Source organism: Grus americana, chromosome 8 (genome assembly GCF_028858705.1).
Source record: "Grus americana isolate bGruAme1 chromosome 8, bGruAme1.mat, whole genome shotgun sequence".
In the NCBI taxonomy this organism is placed as follows: domain Eukaryota; kingdom Metazoa; phylum Chordata; class Aves; order Gruiformes; family Gruidae; genus Grus; species Grus americana.
In genome coordinates this window covers 5477218-5501310 of record NC_072859.1, presented here as the reverse complement: position 1 = coordinate 5501310, position 24093 = coordinate 5477218, and the positions used below count along the sequence as shown (strand labels likewise).

At 56.3% G+C, this 24093-nt stretch overlaps 1 protein-coding gene across 3 annotated transcripts in view; it reads left to right on the top strand.

The window, feature by feature from the left end:
• ASTN1 (astrotactin 1) overlaps positions 1–24093 on the top strand; it is a 56813-nt gene that overhangs the window by 17316 nt on the left and 15404 nt on the right. For all 3 annotated transcript variants that reach the window (XM_054834191.1, XM_054834189.1, XM_054834190.1), the window contains exons 2-15: positions 3794–3981; positions 7165–7558; positions 8387–8533; positions 8987–9094; positions 10191–10340; positions 10853–11020; positions 11225–11309; positions 18963–19037; positions 19542–19679; positions 20060–20210; positions 20643–20809; positions 21007–21201; positions 21513–21640; positions 23925–24029. In XM_054834191.1, coding sequence (XP_054690166.1) covers positions 3794–3981; positions 7165–7558; positions 8387–8533; positions 8987–9094; positions 10191–10340; positions 10853–11020; positions 11225–11309; positions 18963–19037; positions 19542–19679; positions 20060–20210; positions 20643–20809; positions 21007–21201; positions 21513–21640; positions 23925–24029 — 2199 coding nt within the window. The remainder of the gene's footprint in view (positions 1–3793; positions 3982–7164; positions 7559–8386; positions 8534–8986; positions 9095–10190; positions 10341–10852; positions 11021–11224; positions 11310–18962; positions 19038–19541; positions 19680–20059; positions 20211–20642; positions 20810–21006; positions 21202–21512; positions 21641–23924; positions 24030–24093) is intronic.

Below are 24093 nucleotides of genomic sequence, written 5' to 3'. Positions count from 1 at the left end.
GTTTAAATGTTAACAAGGAAATATAAGTCCAAGTCAAAATCTGCGCTCTGCTGTATGAAATGAGTCTGCAGAGACTGGCGTTATGGCAGAGTTCATTTGACTAATCGGAGGCGTCTATTAGTGCAAAACGCTTCCAAATGGAAAGGAAAATTGTTTTGCCGGGGTGTTTTTTCCATCAAAACGCTGGCACGCGTTTGTAAGGAGAGTTGCTCTCTTTGTGTTGCTTTCCCTCCTGCCACGATGCCGGGTCTCGGCGGGGGGATGAGGGCGCGGGAATGGGTCCACGTCGGCGTCAGGCTCAGGGGCCGCGGGTTTGACGTTGCGTCAGCTCGCGTGCAAAATTGGGCTGTGATGGAGGCGTCGCCTCCCAAAATTGGGAGATGCAGAGGTGTTGCCTCCAGAAGGACTGGGTTTGCTTTGGGTTGGACAGCTGTTCCCAGGGAAATGGAGTTATTCGAGATGATCGATAATGAAGCAGGTATAAACCCACCCACCTCCAGCACCTTCGTTTGGACTTTCCTCTTCTCCTCTCCTCGGTTTGCTCCTCTCCAACCTTTCCCTTCCCCCTCCTTCCCCTCGCAGATGGTCTGGGAAGGGAGCAGCCGCGGCCGTTATGTTGAAAGCATCAGCCAAGGTCTTTGGAGGCTGCTGCTCCTGTAGATATGAAGGACCTGGGCCACGTTTGATACCAGGCGAACGCGGCACAGCCTAATTAGTGGTCTCCTACTGTTATTAACCCCTGACTCAGGCAGGCTATTTTTTAACAGAGGTGCAAGAAGTTAATACTAGTGCTAATGGCTTCATATCCAAGGCCTTAATGAAAGCTATGCAGGGACCAGGCCTATCATCAATATTTTTCAAACTTTGAACTTGAAATTATCCTCTCCCCCTGCCTTTTTTTTTTAATTATTATTTATTTTTTGGCTTTCTGCCCACTTTCCCACCTCCTCTGGGATCTACCGACCCCCGCAGTATGAGCTGGCTGGCAGGGTTGGTGCCCACCAGCCCCGTGGCAGAGCTGGGCCCCTGTGGCACCCAGATAAATGTCCCCCAGTTGGCTCCATGGGTCGTTGTAGCATCTCCCACCAGGTGCTGAGATGTCTGCTTGGAGAGCGAGACAAAGATAAAAGTGGAACACGTTGGACTGGGAGATGAGAGAGCAAAGAGATGCTGTGTTAGGAAGGAAGCTTGGGCTTGGGCTTGGTCTTGGTCTTGGTCTTACTTGAACCAAACTCGAGGAGAACTTCATGGGCATAGGAAAGTATTTATATATATAATTTTTTCAAGTAGAAATGGAGTGGGATAGGGGCAGCTGGAGTGTTGCTAAGACCCTCGAGGAGAGGAGGAGGAGGACGTCCAAGGATGAAGCTCTCTCCTCTGGGCACTCCCTCAAGAGATTTTGCCCAGAGCAGGAGCAGAGGCCGCAGAGCAGCTTTGTCCTGCGGTGTGATGGAGGGGTCATAGCCTGCTCTTTTGGGGTGATGCGGGTTGATTTCTGGGGTGTTTTCCTCTGGTTTTAGCACTTAGGATTTGCGTGCGATGCAGCAGCAGGGTTGCGTCGTGATGTCTGGTGGGAGAGGGTAAACGCGCTCGGGCTCTGTGGCCGGATTGTGCTCTTTTAAAACAAGAATCCATTTTTTATTGAAATATATTTTTCATTTTAAAAATAAGCCCGTTTAAATAAATTTGAAATTATGACAACCTATTTTAAGGCTTAAATTTACTATAATCTATTAATCATTTAAATAACTTCCATCAAGGAGTCCTCCTCAAATATTAATGAGCCGAAGGGTGCTGCTTTTTCGATGATATGTCAGATCAGGGGGAAAACATCTTTAACTCTAGCTTTCTAAATGTCACAATGTCACATACTCAGTATCTGTTATTTCCACTCTTTACAATGGAGCAAATGCTGGTATTTACATTTTTCCAAATGTCAGTCCGTTGAGTTCCTGTTGTGCATAAAAAGCTCTTGCCTTAATTACTCCTAATTTCACGTTAGCGGGCAGGTGCAGGGAGGATCTTTTCTTCCGTTTGAGCTGGTTCATTTGAAGTTGAGAAGCCGTGGGGAAACGGGGAAGCGGGAAAGCTCGTTTTCCTTTTTCAGCCCATGAATAAAGACCAGGTGGGAGAGGAGGAGATCTGCGTTTTTCCAACCTTCCCGGCTCCCGGGACCGGCTTTTCAAAGGGGATCTGTGTGCCTCAACACGCAGCTCAGCGGTTAGAGGGAATTTCAAAATCGCTTCTGGCTTCCTAGATGCTTTAACTCCTCTCGGTTTTGCATCCCAGGGGGCATCGAGGAGAGCTCAGCATCTCTCCGCTCGGGACGCTCGAAGCGCGCTGATTGCCACCAGAAATATGGCCTGTGCGGAGCAGAAAGGATCTGCCAATTCACTCGCTGCGGCTAATGTTTCTTTTGATTAATCAAATCAGTTGGGGAGGATGAACCTGGTTCCTGATGCAGTTCCACCTCCCCCCCCCCCCCATCCCCGGTAGCTAGCCCACTTAAGGCAGCCTAATGAAATTAATTAACAGTAAATTTAAAATGTTGTTTTTTCAGCACTGTAATCGAATTCCAGTTTTCATTTGAAGGCAGCACGAAACAAGCAAAATAAAGATGACAATTTGCAAAGCAAGCCGGGCTCTTTCCCACCGCCATCCAAACGCACGGCTGTAAACGGGGTGGAGCGGCCGGGTCTGGCTGGGCCGTTCCCACGGGGCAGAGACGGGAGGAAAAGCTGCGTCTCGCTGGGAATCTCATCACGCTTTTAGCGGTCATCCCAACAAAGGCAATCGAAGCTTCTGTTTTCAGGAAAAATAACTACTGGGCCAACGGCAGGCTCGAGCTGATGGCTGAGATCAAGGTGATCTGAGCTGGTGGTCGAGGTGATGTGGTCTGAGAGGGAGGTGGTGGTTAAACAGTGCCCATCCCTCCTGGGGATGTGCTGGTGTCACCCCCTCTTTTGCTAAGCTGTGGGATGTCCCTGAAATTTTGGAGTCAGGCAGGTGAATTTGGTTTGATTCAGCGTTTAGCATCCCGCGGCACGCATCGTGTCCCCGTCCTCGGCTGCTCCTCCTGCTTGGGTGTCCTCCGCTGCTGTCGCTCCTCAGCCCGGCTCTGTCCGTCTGTCCCTGTGCCCCCAAACCCTAAAGGTAGTTGAGGAAAGTCGAGGCGTTTGGGCAGAAGGTGCGGGTACGTCTGCAGATCTCAAGGCTGTGTCCTGTGCGGGAAGCCGCAAAAAAGCGGTCGAAGACTGGAAACCTCCGAATGCGCCTCAGTCAGAGCCAGAACTGCGGGTGCGATCGCAGCCGCGTGCACGTTTCTCCGTTCACGAGGGACGGGGAAATATTTTCTGTTTGCGATCATTTAGCGCCGTGATCCCAATGATCCCATGAGTGCCGCTGGGAAGAGGTCCTGTATCCTCCGCTCCCCGCGGCTGGAGCCGGGGGTTACATGAAGCACATGGGTGAAACCTGGCTGAGCGGGGGCTGGAAGGATGCGCTGGCCTCGAGGCGCTGTCGGTAAGTGCTCTGTCCCTGCACCACATCTGGATTTCTGGAGGGGCCCACATCTGGATTTTACCCAGAAATACGATTTTACTCCGCTTTAACCCTTCAGGCTGTGGGTCACGTAGGGGCAGCCGTGGTGCTGGCAGGAGGTGACCAGAGGGAGCTGGCTCTGTGTGCGTGTGTGTCCCTTGGTCCCTCCACCCGTTTTTTGGGAAGAGGTGAATGTCCTCCACCACCCTTCTCCTCCGCCGCGTTTCCCACGTGAACGGCTTTGCTTTTGCAGAGATCTCGGGCAACACGGACGACATCCCGCTGGTGCGCTGGCGGCAGCAGTGGCTGGAGAACGGCACGTTGCTCTTCCACATCCACCACCAAGACGGGGCCCCCAACCTGCCCGGCTTCGAGCCCACGGATGAGCCCCAGACCGAGTCGGCGGAGGAAGAGCTGAGGATCCTCCACATCTCCGTCATGGTACGTGATGGGGAGGCAGCGCCCGTTTAGGTGTTCAGGAACCTGTAGAAAATCTAGGGGCGTTTGAGCAGCCATGTATTCCCACATCGGGTTCCAGCTGTCCCAGGATGGGGAGCTGAGCCCACCTTCGGGGGCTGGTTAAGATGCCCTGGGCACCTCTCCGGATGATGCTGAGTGCAGGGTACTTTAACATCAGGCTGCTTTAAACCTCTCCCTCAGTACGCATCGCTTTGCAAATATGTTTGCAGGGGTGCCTTTATTCCTGGGCTTCGAAGGTCTCAACCACCTTAACCCGGGGTTAATTCACCTTGACTTTGGCAGGAGCTCTTTGCCCGGTGGACGGTGCCCGGCACGGGTGTCACGGTGCCACGGGGCACTGTCACCGCCGCTTTTATCAGCGCAGCGGCCCTGTGGCCGCGGTTTTGCAGCGTGCAGTAAGCGAGAGCATCCCGTGCCGCGCGGCTCTCGTCCTCCCTCCAGAAACACGGGGACAAGGTTTCGATGGCAGAGAAAGGAGGGCGAGACAGAGGTCTGTGTGTTGGAGGTGGGTCTGGGGTTTGTTGGGGTTTTGTTTTCTTATGTTGGTAAAAAAGCTGAACAATCTGACAATTTTTGTGCCACTGGAAGATAATTAGCCGGAGACAATGTGTTGCCGAGGCTGCAGACAGGCTGTTTAATGGTGCCTGCCCTAATGAGAGCCTCAATGGTTCTTCCAGATTGCAGCCCCAGGCCAGGCTTCTCCTCCATCATTTGTGCTTGATTAGTCTCAAGGAAAAAAAAAAAAATAATCACTGGCAAAGCCACCCCCAAAAAAACCCCATTTGGGACCATTTCCTTTTTTTTTTTATTGCCAGTTCCCAGCTGCTCCCGAGAGGTGCATCACCTGGGGAGAGGCTGGCCCTGCTCCGCTGCCGTGGTCTCGGTTGCCAGGATGGACATGGGAGTTCCTGAAGCAAGGCTTATTATCGAGCCGATGAAAACGCTATCGGCAACTCATCGCTCTCGTACCAAAGCGTGTGAATGCGGATTGAATCCTCCCTCGCCCCCTTTTTCCCTTTTTCCCCGTCACTCTCACGCCCTGACAAATAGGGGTTGGCTTTCGTGCCAGGAGTCAGGATCACGTGGAGTTTTCAAGGCCGATTTTTCTTTCTTCCCTGCGCGGTTGCCAAGAGAAGCGTGAGCGAGGGGCTGTATCCATCGTGACAGCGGTCTGCACGTGGACCGTGCGAGCAGCGCTTCCGTGCCTGCCCAGCTCGGGGCTCCTCTCACAGCCGTCGTACGAGTGCTTGAGGGGGAGAATGAAGGAAAAATGGGATGGCCGTGTTCCCGTGCAGAGGAACTAGGGGTCTGAGGTGATGCCCTCACCCCCTCCGGCTAGCACGGGGTGGAGGAGACTTCGTGCTGGTTTTCTTCCTCCCTTGGGAGCCTCTTGAAATCTCAAGTGGCCACAGGCTGCTTGTCCTCAGGGACAGTTTGAGCTCTCAGACCATCAGGGCAGCAGACGTTCCGTCTCAATTAACTAACAGGTCTTTTTGGAGAACCCACAGCCCCAGTCCTAAACAAATGGGCGTCCACCTGACTCGAGCTCCGGCTTGGTCTCCCTTGTTCACCAGCACGGGGGCATGGCAGAGCTCGCTGGTGTTTAGAGTCATGGAATCATAGGCTCTTTAAGGTTGGATGAGACCTCTGAGATCATCAAGTCCAACCGTCGACCCAACACCGCCATGTCTACCGAGGGACGTAATGTGCGTACGGAGGGCAGCAAAGGAAAGCCGGGAGTGCCCTGGTATTACTCCCGTCTGCTTGTCACCCCATCCGCAGGTGCACCCTTCCCTGGAGAGCTGTGACGTGGGGGGCCATCTCCGGTGGGGATGGGGATAGCCCCCGCTTATTTATGGCTCAGAGGAGCTCAAAGGGATTTGAACGTGATAGAGAATTGGGGCCTGACTTTACTGCTAAAAAGCTGGGGATGAGCACGGCTGGGCAGGAATCCAGTCCCAGTTTTCAGCCCCGACAAGAGATTTCCCATCCTCCTCGCTGCAGGCTCCTGGCCGGAGAGATGCCGCGTGCCAGCCAGCCCCGCTCCTCCCGGGACTGCTTGTCTCCTTAGTCACTGGAGTTTCTTTGGGTTTTCTTCCTCTTTGGGTTTTTTTTTTTTGGTTTTTTTTTTTTTTTTCAAAGAAAGTTTGGAAGAAAGGCTGGGAAGGTGCATCGCAGCTCCATTATCCTGGGAACGAAAGAGGGTTAAACCGTAATGGCCATTAGAGCTCCTTTTCCAGCTGCCTCTCCTGCTTCTCGTTCAGTAATTCCCCTAATGTTTTGTCCTAATGGAGCAGATTGTTACTATTATTTTATTTTATCAAGATCACCTATTGCATAGAAAAGAGGAGGGGGACCAGAGCCGTGGCTGGACATGGAGCTCTTAGCTGGCTCCGCATGCTCTTTTTTATTATTATTATTATTATTATTATTATTATTATTATTATTATTATCATCATCATCATCATCATCATCATCATCATCATCATGCTGGGCTTAAAGGGCCAGCTTGGGCTTTCATCTCGCTGCCTCTGTCTGTGTGCAGTGACGATGTCTCCGCAGGAGGGTGACCGTGGGGACGGTGGCGAGGCGGCAGGGCTGGGTGCAGTTTCGGGGTCCGTCCCCGTGGGACAGGAGCTTTTTCAGTGTCTTTGCCCAGGCATTCCCCAAACAGCGCCTCAGTCATCTGGCTGTCTCGAGCCTCGATCTCCTTTAATCTGTGCTGCAATTTCTGCAGGATGCCCTGGGAAAATCTCCCAAGATTGAGAGTGACAGCACTGAAACCGGTTGGAAATGGGTCAGAAAAAGTTGCCCGTAGGAGGGTTTGCCTGGAATAAATCTGATCTGTGCTTTCAAAGATGTGTTGCGGGAGAGCGAAACAAAAACACGCTCGGCTCTAAATGCTGCTTTTTCATGCCTCGCTGGTGACTTCAAAGCCAGTCCAGCTCGAGGCAGGCTTCAGCCGGGAGCACGTGGCCAGCGCCGGGCGCTCGCGGTGCCGGCACTGCGTTATCGGTGCGACCGGGCTCCTCTCGCCGTTGCCTTTGCTTTGGCCGCCCCGGAGCGTCCCTGGTGCGTTTGCATCCCCGGGGGGGCGGCTGGCGCTGGTCCCCGTCTGAGTCCCGCTCACGTTTGTGCCCACAGGGAGGGATGATCGCCCTGCTGCTCTCCATCCTCTGCCTGGTGATGATCCTCTACACCCGCCGGCGGTGGTGCAAGCGGCGCCGGGTGCCGCAGCCCCAGAAGAGTGCCAGCGCCGAGGCGGCCAACGAGATCCACTACATCCCCTCGGTGCTGATCGGGGGCCACGGGCGGGAGAGCCTGCGCAACGCCCGCGTGCAGGGCCACAACTCCAGCGGGACGCTCAGCATCCGCGAGACCCCCATCCTGGATGGCTACGAGTACGACATCACCGACCTGCGGCACCATCTCCAGCGCGAGTGCATGAACGGCGGGGAGGACTTTGCCAGCCAGGTCACCCGCACCCTGGACTCGCTGCAGGGCTGCAATGAGAAGTCCAGCATGGACCTCACTCCAGGTGGGGATGGGACAGGGGAGCGTGGGCTGAGCTGGGTCCTTTCCGACTTGTCTTCCCTCCATCGTTCCATACACATGTTTTCCCTTGAGCATTTTCCTTATTTCTCTGGGTTTTCGTTGCATGTGAGATGTTGGTGGCGCTCTGAAGGCGCTTCCGTTGCTGGGAGGCCTTGCAGCCAGTTGAGAGCAGTCCCTGCTGAGTGGGATGTGGCTGGGCCAAGGCTAAGTGGAGCTTTGAGGGGAAGGGCTGTGGTTCCCGTGGCCTGATGGAGAACCAGAATGGTGTCCCCTCCGAGCTATGCCATGGTGACTCCTAAACTTCCCTTCTGTGTCTCAGGATTTCCAGTGTTGTCTTCAGCTGAGGTTTTTAGTAGCAAAATTATACTTGCCATCAGTATGATTCAGAGTTAACGCCATCTTCTGATCACCAGCAGGGATGCTTTGAGGCTTGTAACACACTTGCTTGTTGGCCATGTTATTGACTGAGCCACCCAGCTGGAGCCTTCTCAACTGAGACATGGTTTGGGAAGACCATGGTGTAGTTCCTAAAGCTCTCCAAGGGTTTTCTTTACAGACCTGGGTATGCGGAAGTGCCCTGAGCGGCTGAATGTTAAATCTCAGCTTTTGGTTGTCTTGGTGGAGGTGCCGCTTCCCTTCAGGCTTTGAGGAGCTCATGAGGGTACACTGGGGGCATCTTGACCCATTGGCCACGGCACCCTGGTTGCCTCATGCAGATGCTGGAGATGGATCCAAGGAAAAGTCTCTCACCTCCCTCCTTTTTTCAAATCTTTATCCCTGAAAGATTTTGCCTTCAATTCTTCCTGCTCAGGGAGCGATAACGCCAAGCTGTCCCTGATGAACAAGTACAAGGACAATATCATCGCCACCAGCCCCGTGGACTCCAACCACCAGCAGGCCACGCTGCTGTCCCACACCTCCAGCAGCCAACGCAAGCGCATCAACAACAAGGCGCGAGGTAGGGGGGTCCCCGGGGTGGATGGGGTGTGCTGGGCTTCCACCCGTCCATGGCTCCAGCCACGCACCCTCTCCTGGGGTGGAGAAATAGGGCCAGCTTTCGGCAAGAGCGTGGAAAGGAGGGTTTGGGTGGGGGGAAGCAGAAAAAGCGGTGTCTACGAGGATGTAACCGGTGTTGGGTTGGTTGGTTGCACGGATGCAGAGAGTGTTGGCCACGGTAAATATTTTATAATACCGGCACGGCCGTGGGGAACAGCTGGAAGGTAACGGGAGCCGTGGCAGGGGGCATGGCTGTGCGTGGTGGGAAGGGGGAAGGTGTTGTCCTCACCGCACCTGGCAGGCAGGGCTCCGGGAATTCCAGGCAAGGCTTGCCCTGAAGGGGCAGCGTAGGATGCGGCTGCTTGGGGCGGCGCGGTGCTGGCCCCACCGTGACCACACGCGGTGTCCCCTGCAGCTGGCTCAGCGTTTCTCAACCCCGAGGGGGACTCGGGGACGGAGGTGGACACCGATCCCCAGCTGACCTTCTACACGGACCCCTCGCGGAGCCGGAGGCGCAGCCGAGGTAGGCGTGGGGACCTACCACGGAGGCGGGGGGCGAGCCGTGGACCCTCTTGCCTTGTTTGCCATCGCCTCGCTGGGTTCGGAGACTTTCCGTCGGCAAAAGAAGGAAACCCAGGCACGATCCGGGCTGCTGCGGGCAGGCGCCGGTCCCTGCTTCTGCAGCGGGCTGCCGCTGCTCTCCGGTGGAGTTTCTCAGCAGAGGATGAAATATATTCTGATTTTTGCTGGAGGCTTCTGCTGGGCTTTGGTGTGTATTAATGAGTAACACGCTTCAAAGGCTGGCCCACGAGCTCCCATGGCGCTGCTCGGCACGGCGCTGCCGTGGGTTCGCTCTGGCACCGTGCGTGCACGAGCTGCGTGTGCCATGTGGGATGGAGACAGGCTTGCTCCCTGGGCAGGGCGCTCTCCCCACCGCCCTGCACCATCCCTTTCGGAGGTTTCCTCCCCCAGGGAGGAGAGTTTCTGTCCATTTTCCCTCCTTCTCTGGACGGTGCCTTGTTTATCTGGGAGTGGGGGGCCTGGGAGCGATGTCCTTTGCTCCCAGCGCCGGTGCTGAGTGCTGGGAGCCTGGTTCAGGCTTTGTCTCCTGGGGATAGCTCAGTGCCCAGCCAGCTTTTTTCCTCTCAGCTTCTTCAGCTGAGAGATGAAAAGCCAAAGACCTGTGTGCCCTGAGCAGTTAGGGCTCTCCGGTGCTTTTTCAAAGGCATCCAGGAGGTTGTTGTCATGGCAAAAGTAACCCAAGAGAAGTGCTGAGAAGAAGGAAGGGGGAGGAAAAAAAAAAAAAAAGATATTACATTTACCTTTCTTCTCCTCAATATCTCTACTCTGCTTTAAAGTCCTGCTGCTGCCAAGGTCTCGGTGTGTGGCGGTGCGGGGGCGCGGGGACGCCCCAGCCGCAGCAGGCAGGACAGAGAGGCTGCCGCGGCAAAGGCTGCTTCCTGCTGTTGGCAATCCAAAGTGACTCCGCTTGATTGGATTGACGCCGGATTTCCAGGGTGCTGGGCAGGGTCTCTGCACCCTGAGATCCTCTGGCTGTACCCCAAGATCTTCCTGGGTCCCTTGGGTCTCAGGTTTGACTGTGCTTTTGTGTTTTGCAGTGGGCTCCCCTCGGAGCCCCGTGAACAAGACCACGCTGACCCTCATCAGCGTGACGAGCTGTGTCATCAGCCTGGTGTGCTCCTCCCACATGAGCTGTCCCCTTGTTGTCAAGATTACCCTCCACGTCCCCGAGCACCTCATCGCTGATGGTGAGTGCCCCATGGTCCTACCCACCTCCTCCTGCCCCACTCTGCGAGCTGTAATGGAGGGGAGGAGGGAATGGTGGGGGACAGACACAGGATGGGTGCAGGACAGAGGGGACAGGCACGGGATGGAGGGAACAGCGCAGGACAGAGAGGGTGGGTGCAGGGTGGAGGGGATGGGCACAGGACAGAGGGGACGGACACAGGACGGAGATGGCTGTTGTGGGATGGAGGTGATGGATGCGGGATGGAGGGGAGAGGTGTGGGATGGAGGGTACCAGTGTGGGACACAGGGGATGGGTGCAGGATGGAGGCGATCCATCACGGGATGGAGGGGTCCATCACGGGATGGAGGGGTCCATCACGGGATGGAGGGGTCCATCACGGGATGGAGGGATCATCACGGGATGGAGGGGTCCATTACAGGATGGAGGGGTCCATTACAGGATGGAGGGGGTCATGATGGGATGGAGGGCACAGCAGTGGGTCGCTGCTGCTGACTCCCGTCTCGGCGGCAGGGAGCCGGTTCATCCTGCTGGAGGGGAGCCAGCTGGATGCCAGCGACTGGCTGAACCCGGCGCAGGTCGTCCTCTTCTCCCAGCAAAACTCCAGCGGGCCCTGGGCCCTCGACCTCTGCGCCCGGCGCCTCCTTGACCCTTGTGAACACCAGTGTGACCCCGAGACTGGTAGGTAGTCAGGCGGTTGGGGTGGATTTGGGAGCTCACCTCTGCCTGCTCAACCCGGCTTTGGTGGGAAGATGCTTTCTCGCCTTGCGCCACGTGCGAGAGCGGAGCTGCGGGTGCCCCAGGTGGTTGCAGCTGGGGTCAGCAGGGGTGCACGTGGAAAGCTTTGTCCTCCCGTGTCCCTCCTGTCCCCCCCTCTCTCCGCAGGTGAGTGTCTCTGCTACGAAGGTTACATGAAGGACCCCGTGCATAAGCACCTCTGCATCCGGAACGAGTGGGGGACAAACCAGGGGTGAGTGCGCCTGCCGCGGCGTACCCAGGCTTGGACCGTCCTCGCATGAGCTGCTGGGCTTCAACAGCAGTGTGGTGGGGCTGTGGTAGATCCTCCTGGGTGAAAGAGTTAAAGGCATCTCAGTAAGGTCAGCGCACGGCTGGGCTCTGCGGCGGGCGAGGATGTCTATTCTTTGAACTACTCAGAGGTGATGTAGAAGAGGCCATTGTTAGGTTTCAGAGTAAACAACCCCTGGAGAAGATCGAAGCTGCTCCTCTCCCCCTTGTGGGCACTCTCCTTGGCATCCTGCGCTTTGTGGGGCTTTTGGTTTGGGGGTGCAAGGTGTTGGAGGAGAGCTGAGGGTGGGCTGCGGTTCCTGGTGGAGGAGGGCGGCTGTGGGATAGGGATGCACCGTTGAAAACTGGGCAAATTAGACACTTTGACACCATGGCCCGAGGGAACAGAACAGTCGCCTTCTGCTCCACAGCTTTACACCCGTGGAAGTGCAAAGGGAAATTTTCCTGGTGTTTTGGCAGCAATTTGGTGGGGGATCCCAAACTCTCTGTGACCCTCGGGGGATGCTCCATCTGGTCCTTAACACTCCTGGGTCTCTGACGTGCAGATGGGGACTTCCAGGGCTGCCTGGAGGTAGTGTGCAAAAAGCCAAGATCACCCCCAAAACCAGAGGCTCCTCCAACCTCTATTTTTCTCCCCTTTGTGTCATGCTGCAGCTGGATCTGCGGTGGCCCTGCGTGTGGCAGGATGCCCGCTCTGAAGTCATTAGTCTTCGCAGCAGGAAGAAAAAAATCATCAGAGGCTGGGCTTGGCGGCACCCCCGCCGTGCCACTGCGCCGGAGGATGGCAGCCATGGGGGGCTGCCCGTGCCGGCCGGCCCGGCTGTGTCCCTTTGAACTGGGACCTGGGGAGAGCACTGCTGCTCTGCCTCCGACCCCCTCTCTGGTTGGGTTTGTTTTTTTTTTTTAAATTTTAAAAGCAATTTAGCAATTAAAACCAGTGTGGAGCACTCACTGTGGGAAACAAAGGTGGCCGTCCTTGTGGGTGCCCTGAGCCAGGCTGGGGACAGGGCGATGCTCATGAGGAAGGTGACCCCATGCTGGGGATGTGCGGAGTGTTGTGGTCGGGGTCCCCAAACCACCGCGAGGTACCGCTGCTGGGGTGGGAAAATGCAGGCAGAAATACGGCTGCCTGCCCTGTTTGTCCCCGGGGGACGAGTGTCCGACGGGGATGTCCCCAGCTCCTCCGTGCCTGTCTAACAAGAGGCACTGAGCGACGGGTCCGGGACGTGGGAGGGTTATTCCCCCTGCCAGGGACGTGCTTGTTTTGGGATGCGTTGGATTTTGGAATGTCTCACAGCGGGTTGGAAAAAGCCCACGGCCGCCCACGACCACCCACGGCTTTGGTGCCAGCCTGGGCCTCGGTCAGAGCTACCAGCAGCGTGCTGGACCCACCACCTTGCAAAAAGCAAGAGGGCAAATGACTTTTTGTCCATTGAGGCAGGTAGTAAAAATGGATAAGCACAGGTGGAGAAGCGTTTGCTTCCTTCCCGTCTGCTTTTCTGTTCCTCCTGGGCATGGGACTGCAGCTGCACGCTTTTCCTCCCATGCACATTGCTCTTCTCTTGCTCTTCCCAATCTAGCTGCTCCGTCGTCTAAAGGGAGAGGGGAGAAGCAGCTGCTTACGGGTGAATTGGGAAAAAATGTGGATGGTAACAAGCAGGAGAGAAGCCATAGGCAGGAAGGACAAATCCATTCCTGCAGCCCTCTGGACCTGTTCGCAGCTCCAGACCCAGCTTTAGTCTCAGCAACGCCAACCGCATGGACCCGCTCCATTCTTCCGGGGGATTTGGGGCCCCTTTTCAGACCCAGGTCCATCCCGATGTCCCTGTGGGAGCCTTCTCCATGCTCACCCGTGGAATTCTGCCTCTCCTCCTGCAGCAGTGTTCATACCTGGCCGGGATTACACGTTGTCTTGGGTCTCTCCTTGTATACCAAAGTCGGTGATGATAAATCACACGCGGCGTTTCCAGCATACTCTTCAGTTTGGGGCCAAGGAACCTAGCAGATCTCTTTTTCCCCGAGGTGCAACACAGCCCTAGACCGTGGTGGGGCCATCGAAGTCCTCCTGCCCTTCTCTGGACTCTCGAGAGGGCTCTCTTGCTGCAGTGTCGGGGCTTTTTCAGCACCGTCCTTTGCGAGATCCTCTCTCGAGCTGTTTGAAACCGGGGTCATTTTGTGTTTCTTCCTCAAACTTGTCAGATGTTCATTTCAGAAAATGGTAGCAGCCGAAACCACACTGAACCGTCCCTGCCTGCAGCTTCCGCTGTTTATAGTGGCTCTTGAAAGCGTGTCCACGCTAAGCATCGTGATGCCGAGGCCGGCTTGATGTTTAATGAGGGGTTTTTTTTTTCTTCTGTGCTGCAATCTGTTCCTGATGTCCTCTACCTGCAAGGGCTTGGGATGGTGGAGGTCTCTCTGTCCAAGGTATCCCCTGGTGAACCCTTGGTCTCCACAGGGTCACGTCTGTGAGGAGCTCTCTTTGGTCCAGCAGAACCATCTAGTCACAGCTTGTTTAAGTGAGCAACTTGTAACTTTACCCTGGTGTTTATGGTTTTTAGGGTTGAGGTAGAGCTGCCAGGCCATGCTGTCTGCTGTCACGCTCATCATCCCACTCCCAGCTCTAGCCTAACAAGGTTCAGGCTCACCTGCAAGAGATGCCTGCAAATCCTCTACTCTCTCCTCCCATCCCTGAATCGTTTCTGACCGTTGTTTGTCTAATATGCCCCTAACTCCTCCGATATTGGAGCGACGTGCTGCAGCCGTGGGTAGCACAAGCGAGGCAGGAATTCAATCCCCGGAGAAGCCACGTCGGCTCTTAGCCAAGGGGAGGTCAGCAAAGCAGGACCTGTGGGCTCTGCCAAATCCCTCGGCGTGCTTGGGAGTGACACGGTCTGGCTGTCACCTCTTTTTGTTTTCCTAGGGTGGCGTTTTTATCTGAAAACTCATTTCAGCCCTTTGGTTTAGGTCGGTCTGCCATTGGTTTGTTTTTATTTCCAGGGATTGTGGGTTGACTCGGTGTCTGTTCACGCAGCAGCATCTAATTTTGTTCACGAAGGCGAGCTCATCTTTGAACTTTATTGGCGATGGCAGCGAAGCTTTGCGCGTTGTGTGTATTTTGGGTACCACGCTGAGATCCGCGCCGCTGCGGTACATCTTTTACCCGGCACATCCAGTCTCTAAATCTTCATCGGCTTGTAAAAACATACGATCTTTTTTGATCACGGGTAGCAGATACATTTGATCAGCTGCTTTTTTTTTTTTTTTTTTTGGGCTGCTCTTCAGCTGTTTTAACCAAATCTGGCTGGTGCTGTTTGTGTGTTCACAGTCTGTCTTCCTGCTTTGATATGCATTGTTAATTAGCTGCTTTTCGGCTCTTACTCCAACGTTTCCTGGCTAGGATGCATTTTCCAGCAATCCAACCAACCCTGCCTCATCTTTGCTCATCAAACCGAATTCCTGCAGTTACTTCGTGATACGACTCGACCGAAAGCCGGATCAGTTCACCTGCCTGTAGTTAATAAACCGTCACCTGCCCGCGTTTGCGCTTCTTCATCTCAGCCCTTAGATCCGTCACGCAATGGCCCACAGTTTCCCATCCCCACGTGCTCTTCTTCCCTGGGTGCCCTTTTCGGACACCCCGATGAGATTTAAGACGCTCTGCGTTTAAGGGGTCTTTGTTAACGTGCTCTTTCAATTTGTAATGGGCTTCACCCCAGCACGGGGAGGTTTTAGGTTAGTTTAAGGCAGTTTGGCGAAGGCTTTCATCCTCTCCTAGCAGGTGGCAGGTTACCCCTTTCTCCACCCCGCAACCTCACAGCCGGTTTTTCCAGCACAGGACCCAAATTAGTGCAACAGCCCGTGCCCCGCTCACCCCCCTCCCCTCCCCACGGTGCCTCTTCTCTTCTGCACGCGGTTGTCCCCCTCCCCGGCCAGGCACCTGCTCCTCCTGCCCCGTCCCCACGCACCATGCCCTCCCCACCCCGCAGAGGAGCCAGGCACACGCTGAAGTGCCAAGGGCAGCACTTCTCCTGCTTAAAGTCTTTTTTTTTTTCCTTATTCTCTTTTTTCCCCACTCCTTTTTCTATCTTTTTTCTTTTTTTCCCCCTCTCTCCATCCCCTGCTGCGTGCCTCGGCTTTGCGAGCTTGAAGGACGGCCAGATAAAAAGCTCCTCTTTCTTTCAGATCCTTTCACCAAACCACCCATCCGCCTCCTCCTCCCGCCCCATTCTCCTCGCAGATTTACGGGCAGCCCGGGGAGAAAGTGCCGGCATTAGCATTTTTAATAAAGAGCTGCTTGGAAGGGATGGCAGGGGGTGGGGAGGGGAGAGGCATCGGCAGCTGAAGCCCGAGCAAAGCCGTTGCAGAGCAAAGCGAAGTCGGGGAGGAGCCGGGACGGGCATCGCCGGTGGGAGAATTGGGCAGCTGGGTGCTCGTGTCACATCTGCTCTCTGCTCGTCACCCATCAGGATAGTGTTGGGTCTTGATGGGTCCCCACTTTGGTCATCGTGGGGAGCGGGTCCTGGGGCTGCAGGAGGGATGCTTCTGGTCTGGTCACCCTGGGCTTGAACTCCTGAGGCGCCGGCGGAGGGATGCAGTGAGCACCTTTGTCCGCGTTGCTCGCTCCCAGCACGTAACGGAGTTCGGCACGGCTGTCCTCGTGCCGCTCGCTGGGTGGAAACCCCCAGGAGCACAGCGGGTCAGGGAACCAGACGTCACCTATTTCAGTACGTAACAGCTGACCACCTTCTCCTGCCGCGGCATTTCAGCCACCCTCATGTGCGGTGACTTCAGTGCCTTCTGCAAAGCCCCTCTCCCGCAGCCCCCCGACCTCCCTGCCAGCTCCCCTCGAGCCAGCTGCTCCGGGTTAGCTCATCGCGGTCCCATCCTGCAGGCACCAGGCTTTGAGTCCTCATCCCACCCGTCTTGTCTAGAAGAGCTTTGCAGGGAGCGGGGACCGGCAGGAGCAAAGTTCTCGACGCTGGAAGCCAGTCTGGCCTCGTCCCCTTGGGGCTGCAGTTGGAGGGTGGCCAGGGTCCTGTTGAGGTGGGTCAGAGCATCACCAGCAGCACCAGGTCTGGAAAGCTTAGCAGGTATTTCGGGAGCTTCCACGCAAGCCCAGATCTGGAACGAAGCATAGCTGATGGTCCAGCTGGAAAAAGCAAAGAGGCTTGAAGATAGTCCTGGGGATGCACTGGCAGCGCTTTGGCTGTGAGAACTTTGCTGAGCGTGGGGATTTTCCTGGATCCGAGCTGCCCTGGTGATCCCCCATTTTGTTGTTTCAGATGCCTACCTGAGCGCCAAGGCTCGCGGAGAGCCGAGAGCTGTCACTTCTGGCCCGTTTAATCCAACCTGATCAGGCGCAGAGCTGCTTCTGATCAGTCCTGCTTGCCTTTGTGAGCTCTGAAGACCATGCAATCAAAATACCTGCCAAGAGCAACAAAAACCAGAGCAGTGAGGTGCCTCCAGTGATCACAGAAAGTGGGAGGGAGACAGTGATGTAGGCACACGCCTGCGTGCACGGGAGAGGAAGGGGGGATGTGTGTGTGAGAAACAGCAGCAGAGGCACAGGGGGCAAAGGCAGCGATGGAGGAGGTGAGGTGTGCCTGGGGGAGGACATCTCGCCCCGTCCTCTGCAGCAGAAGGCACAAGTCAGCAAGAGTACGTGGGTGGACATCTCGGCACTGAGCTCCTGGAGAGCTTCCTCGGAGATGAGGCTGGAGAAGTGCTTCTCGTTGAGCTGGAGGTCTTTGTACAGAGACTGTCCCCGGACTTCCCTCCAGAAGGCATGTGTCCTCACAGACGTGGTCGTGGTGCCCAGCAGCTGCCCATTGGTTGTCCCTTGCCACGTAGGCACGTAGCTAAAAGCTGAACCTTCCTTTTGATGGGCCTTTTTTGACCCCCAGTAGAGGCAAAGTGGGGCAGGCTGGGGAGGTGCCACACGGTCCTTTCCTGGAGCTTCCGTCTTCCGCAGCTCAAAGCCATCGGCACACGAATTTTAGCCACAGTTGGAAAGCGCACCCTGGGTGGACACAACATGGCCTGGGTGCTGATTTCCATCTCACAGGCAGGTCCAAGCTCACCCACTGCGTGTCCCGGACGTGTCGGCATCCATGGAATGCCAGATGTGCCGTCTGGCAGAGGTCTGGCAGCCACCGTGCCTCCGCGGCGCCTGCCCCGGGGCTGAGCTCCGCCGCAAGCCGAGAGCGGCTCTTCACAACCGCTTTTCCACCCGAGTCGATGGGGAACAATACCTTGCCTCTGCTTTTGTTCCCTGCCCGGCGTGCTCTTGAGAAGCAAGAATAAAACCCATCTGCGGGAGCGCTGGAAGGCGGAGGCGCGAGGCGTTCAAGGTGTCGGCGAGATGCAAGGAGCACGTCGCTTTCCGGCCGGAGCTGACCTCGTTCAGGGCAATCCGATCTGCGGGCTGAATGTAATCCCCTGCTCCCAGCCGACCGGACGGGAAAGCGGCATTGTATCCCAGCGAGGAAATGAGACGGTGTGCTGTAATCCTACAATCAGGACTCTTTTTTCTTCTTCTTCTTCTTCATCTTTTTTTTTTTTTTTTTTTTGTCCTTGCTGAAATAACTTCAGATTAGAAATTAAAGTGCTTGTGCAGGAGAGCTGTAATTGTCTCTGGAGAAAATCCCTGGGCTTATAGGTGGCACCCGATGCTCTCACCCTGAATTTTAACAGCAGCGATGCGACAGGATCGGAAAAAAATCTTTCTTTCTTTCTTTCTTTCTCCAGCTCTGAGCTCTTGCAAAGGGGATTCGGAGCTTTGGGGGTTGGGAGTGGGGTTCGCGTTGCCTGATTGAAAGCTCTGCTTTGTCAGCCTCGCTCCGCAAACGATGCTCCGCCAGCGGGGCCGTGCTGCGACGGGTGCGCGTCCCGAGGCGCGTTGTGACCACGGGTGTCCCATCGAAGGGCACTGGCCACCGAGTCGCGGTTTCGTGTCACCTTGTGCTATCCAGGGCAGCAGGGATGGAGGAGATGGAGCCATCAGCTCTCCAGCCTCCTGCATGTCTCCAGTCTTCCAGCTTGTCCTCCAGACCGCTCTGCAAAGTCCAGCGGGGGCCGAGGCTTCCTCCCCTCCCCTCCTGAAACAACGACGGCCAAGGGGAATAAGGCGGGTGGTGAAGCTGCGGCCCCAGACCTGACACGCTCTCTTACAAAAGCCTAACAGAGAGAGAGTTCAGCTGCTTTGTTGAGTTGGGTTTTTTTTGTTTTTTGGGGGTTTTTTTTGCAGTTCAATGGCTGTGACTCAAATCCCTAAAATGGGAGGCAGGTGGTACCTGAGTGTGTGGAAGCGTGAGGCTCACGGATGCCGGGTGGGCGAGGGGGACGGGTGCGTGCTGTACCCCAAAATGAAGGATGTGATACGCCACCGACCCGTTGGTGGGTGGGTGAGGATCTGATGTTGTAGGAAGTCCAAAATTAAGATCTCAGATGTGGAGCTATTTTATCACCTTGGCCTGGCTTGGTGTGAGCTCACTCATCCCATGCACATGAGTTGGGGGCTCAGTGGGCAAAGCATTTTGGGCTGTGAGGGGTGGTGGGGGTGTGATGTTGGCATGATGCTCCTGGGTTTCTCTTCCAGGCCTTGGCCGTACACCATCTTCCAGCGCGGCTTCGACTTGGTGCTGGGTGAGCAGCCATCCGACAAGATTTTTCGGTAAGCAGCAAAGGCAACCTGGTCAGCAGAGTTTGGGGCTCAGAAATATGACTCAGGGCATACGGGCTGGCAGGGCTGAGCACGGCGGTCCTGCGGCTGAGCACGGCGGTCCTGTGCCACCTCCTGGGGACATGTGAGCATGGCTGGGAAGGTGCTACTACAGCTACCGTGTGGGATGCTGGATGCCCAGCAACCAGCTCCTCCTCTCCATCCGTGATGAGAGCAGGGTTTAGGCTCTAAAGGAGGATTTCTACTGATAAGAGAAGTGCCTTTCTTTTTTTTCTTTTTTTTTTTTTTTTAAATTACCTAAATTATGTGTGCCTTTGGGGGATTATTTGGGTGCATTCAGAGAAGCCACCCCACTTTACCCTGCCCGTCTGCCTTTGCTTGGGCTGGTATCCCTGCAGGGCAGGGGCAGAAGTTCAAGCACTTGATTTTGGGTAGAGGCATCCCTCCGGGCTCGGCGTTTCCCTCCATGCCAGTCTTTGCTGCTCTCCCTGGCAGGTTCACCTACACACTGGGGGAAGGCATGTGGCTGCCGCTGAGCAAGAGCTTCGTCATCCCGCCGGCCGAGCTGGCCATCAACCCCTCGGCCAAGTGCAAGACTGACATGACGGTGATGGAGGATGCGGTGGAGGTCAGGTAGGTGCAATGGCAGGGTGATGGCGTTTAGGAGGCGTTTCAGCAAATATACTGGTGGTGCATCCCTGGAGCGAGAGGACCAACCCAAAGCACGTGGGGGTCGAAGATAGCTGGGACCCCCCGCCCCATATTTTGCAGGTGGAGATTTGTATGTCCATTAACCTGCCCCTCTTTAGTGCCTGCTAAGCTGTGCCTTCAGAAGCAGCTCTCATCATCTCAGTAGCTCCTGCGTCCCTCTAAAAGCTTGGCTGCTGTTCAGTTTGCTGTCAACCCGAGGGAGACCCGAGCTCCGGAAAAACCCACGCAGCAGCCGCGGTCGTGCACGCGTTCGCGCCGTCTCATCAGAGCGGTGACACACCTCCTCCTCCTCCTCCTCGCAGGGAAGAGCTGATGACCTCCTCCTCCTTCGACAGCCTGGAGGTCCTCCTCGACTCCTTCGGCCCCGTCCGTGACTGCTCCCGGGACAACGGGGGCTGCAGCAAGAATTTCCGCTGCATCTCGGATCGCAAGCTGGACTCGACGGGCTGCGTGGTGGGTGGCCCCCCCCCGGGACCTGCAAATCTCCTACGGTGTGAGCAAGGAGGGGGAGAGCGGAAGGGGAAGGGCTGCATCCTTCCTCCCTTCCCGTCACCTCAGGATGGATGTTTTGGGGTTGGTTTTGCAGTGGGAGGAGATACTTTCGGGTTGGCATCTCCTCCATCCCTGCCCTTGCTGCACGCACGCACAAGGGAGTGAGAGCCCCTCTCTTGCTGGCTCTCTGGGAGGTCCCACGTCACTCACGCGTGTTCCCTGTCACCACCACAGCTGCTTTGCTGGGGGGGGTGGGTGGGAAGGGTGTGCCCCCAGGCATTGCTCAGGCTGCGATTTCCAACAGAGAGCAGTGCCGGAGCCCTCCCCTCCATCTCACCCCCGGGGCCGGATTTCTTCCTCGGGGGCTTCACCTCTTGCTTCTCCTCCCACCAGTGCCCAACGGGGCTGAGCCCCATGAAGGATGGCACGGGCTGCTATGACCGTCATGTCGGCGTGGACTGCTCGGATGGCTTCAACGGGGGCTGTGAGCAGCTGTGCCTGCAGCAGATGGTCCCCCTGCCTGAGGAGCCCCTGCTCTACAACATCCTCATGTTCTGCGGGTGAGCGCCCCATCACCGGCCCGGCCACGGGGACACCCCTGAGGTGCTGCTGTGCCTTTGCCGCTGCCACCCTGAGCTCGTAGGGTTGGGAGGGAGGGTCTTCTCTGTTCCCAGTGTCCCTGCTGGGCTGGCCTGGTGGTCCCAGTCCCCGGCCACGGGGCCTGCAGCTGATGGTGGACCCCGTGCTGGCTTCCCAGGTGCATCGAGGACTACAAGCTGGGCACGGACGGGCGGTCGTGCCAGCTCATCTCAGAGTCATGCCCCGAGGCAGGGGACTGCGGCGAGCCCCGTGAGCTGCCCATGAACCAGACGCTCTTTGGGGAGATCTTCTATGGCTACAACAACCACTCCAAGGAGGTGGCCACGGGGCAGGTGCTCAAAGGGACGTTCAGGTGAGTTGGGGATGTGGAGACCTGACCCCAGCAGGGTCAGACCTTGCTGTCCTCTCCAAGAAGAAGACATGGGAAGAAGCCTGGGGCTGGACCTTAGCAGACTGCCTAGTCCATCCACATCTGACCAAGCTTTGCAGGAGATGGAGTGTCTGGTGGGGAGAGCATGTCTGAAGCTTTCCATCGAGAGCAGACGTCTTTGTAACCTTGGCCCAAAGGAAGAGCTTGGTGCGATAGGTCACCGGCTGGTGGGGGTGATCCCAGGCAGTTCCTTGTCTTCCATCCCTGCCCTCCTCTCTGCAATTAACTTCCAGGCAGAACAACTTTGCCCGGGGCCTGGAGCAGCAGCTGCCGGATGGGCTGGTGGTGGCCACGGTGCCCCTGGAGAACCAGTGCCAAGAGGAGCTCTCCGACCCCACACCCGACCCCGAGTTCCTCACCGGTGAGTGACCCCGGCCGGACCCACGCCTGTCCCAACGGGGCAGCCGCCGGTGTACCCGGCTTCGGTGTCCAGCCCTCCCAGGGGAGGTAGGTGCTGTGGGATATATCTACTCTGGCTTTAGCATCCCACGCTCACCTGCAGCAGCAGGAGCAGTAAGAGGAAGGCATTAAAAATAAAGGAGAGGGAGAGGCTGTAAATTAATTGTGTGGCGTAAAAGTTCATTTGGGGTATTTGCAAAAAGGATTTTTTTTTCTTTTTTTATTCAAGGCAAAAAAGTTTTCTGAATACTTTTCATTTGATTTCCAAATCAGAAAGCCTTTGCCAGTGTAATGAAGTGTTCAAAACCTGCCGCGACCAAACCAAAATGTTTCAGTTTGTCCTGCCAGAGCATCGTGGGCCATGAGCAACAGAGTTACCGTGGATTCCTAGACAACCTTCAAGGATTTACCTTTCTTCCACCAAGTTGCCAGCACCCCTAAATAGCCTTTGTTTCCTTGGTGCTTGTTGCTGTTGGCTGAAACGGCCAAGGACACGGGGCAGCTACTGAATGAGGGATGTGGATAGTAATGTGTTTTGGAAAGCGTCTGCAGGGTGGTCTCCTACGAGACCTTGTGCGTTCGCTTTGTTTGGCAGAGCTCCCAGGAGGGTTTTGGGGAGCACCCGTGGGCTGCACCCAGGGTCCGACGGGTGCTGGTTGCCCCGACAGGGTGCACGGCAGTAGGTGTGTGTGCAGGCAGATGCAGGCAGGGAGGAGGGTGCCGGCAGGTCCCGGCAGGGCTGAGCCATCCCAGGAGAGCTGTGTCGGCGGGTCACCCCCGCAGCCGTGGGGGTGCTCAGCCCTGCCGGGAGGTGCTGGAGGACACCGGCCTCCCGATGGGGCTCTGCTGCCCTCAACGGGGTTACAGGCTGTAAGGAGAAGGCACTGCCACCGTGGCCTCAGCATCACGGCAGGGCCGGTGGGACTGGGATTCCGCTGGTAATTATGCCGGAGAGGCAGAAGCCAGTAAATTATCCTATTCATTTCCCACTGCTCTGCTGGCTCGTTGTGGCTGATTAAGGAAATAAAAAAAAAAAAAAAATTAAAAAAAAAAAAAGGAAAAGAAGTAAAATCGTCTCTCCTTGTCAGTAAGCAGATCTGGATATTGCTGTGAATACACGAGAGGCAGAGCTGCTGAGTCAGGTGTTACTGCATAAACACTTTGCAGGGCAGAGCGAGGCTTTGAAGCCGTTGGTAGCAGCCAGCACCGGAGGGAGAGGCACTGGAAGGCAAAGGATCTTGTCCGCCTTATCCTCTGCCTTCAGTTCTTGTTACAGAGCAGGGGATGCCCGTTGTCGTCCTCCTGACCTCCTGCTGCGTGACTGTTTAGCAGCAGAGTTTGCTGCTTCGCTGCTGAGCAGAGTTGCGCCGTGTTGGCTGTGCGGCAGTGGAGCTGCAAGGGAGGAGGCGGCCGTGCCCCGGCATCCAGCTGCAGCACACCACGGGACGCTCTGCTCGCCAAAATCTGAGCCGTGAGCACCCTTCAGTTGACTTTCTGGGGCTTTGTCCAGGCTCGGTGGCCTCTCTGTCCCTCTGCATATGGAAGCTGAGCTCCTTGGCTCGTGCTTTGGCTCATGCCTTGGCCACGCAGCCCCGCTCTCCGTGAATTTCTGGCTCCCATAACACACAGTTAAATGGCTGGAGAATGGGATGTCTTTGCCTGAAGAAGGAGAAACCCCAGGTCCTGCTCAACTAAAGCGTTGCCATAATGTCCCGAGGGAGCGGGAGCATCAGCACGCATCTGGTTTCCTCCGTGCGCGTGTGTCCCGCTCGCTGAAGGGGACCCCAGGGCCTCTCAGTTGGCTGCACCTGGGCACATGTGGCGTGACGGTGACCGTTCCCAGGCCTGCAAACAGCTCATTAAAAAGCGCAGCTCTCATTAGTGAAATAATTAGCACACCTGGGCATATCTTGGGAGCAAGCGCTGGGAAGGAAGCAGGAGGAGATGCAGGAGGAGACTCGTTATCTTCCGACGCAGAGCCCCGGACGGCGGGATGAAATGAACCCGCGTGTTTTCCTTCAAAGCCACGATTTTAATTGCCAGGGAGCAGCTGACCCTCGGCTCCAAACGCCTCACCGCCTCCCTGGGGGGACATCGTGTGTGCACAGTCCTCCCTCCGGCCCCTTCCCACCCCGCTGGCTGCGTTGCCCCAGGCACCGCACGAAGGGCTGTGGCCACCCCGGTGTCCCCAAGGCAAAGTGTCCCTGGGCAGCGGCGCTGACCCCCCCGTGTCCTCTCTCCAACAGGGATGGTGAACTTCAGCGAGGTGTCCGGGTACCCCCTCTTGCAGCACTGGAAGGTGCAGTCCGTCATGTACCATGTCCGGCTCAACCAGCTGACCATCTCCCAGTGTAAGCCTGGGGGGCTGGGGGGGCAGAAGGGAAAAAGGGGGGGGCGAGAGGACATGCAGCCTTC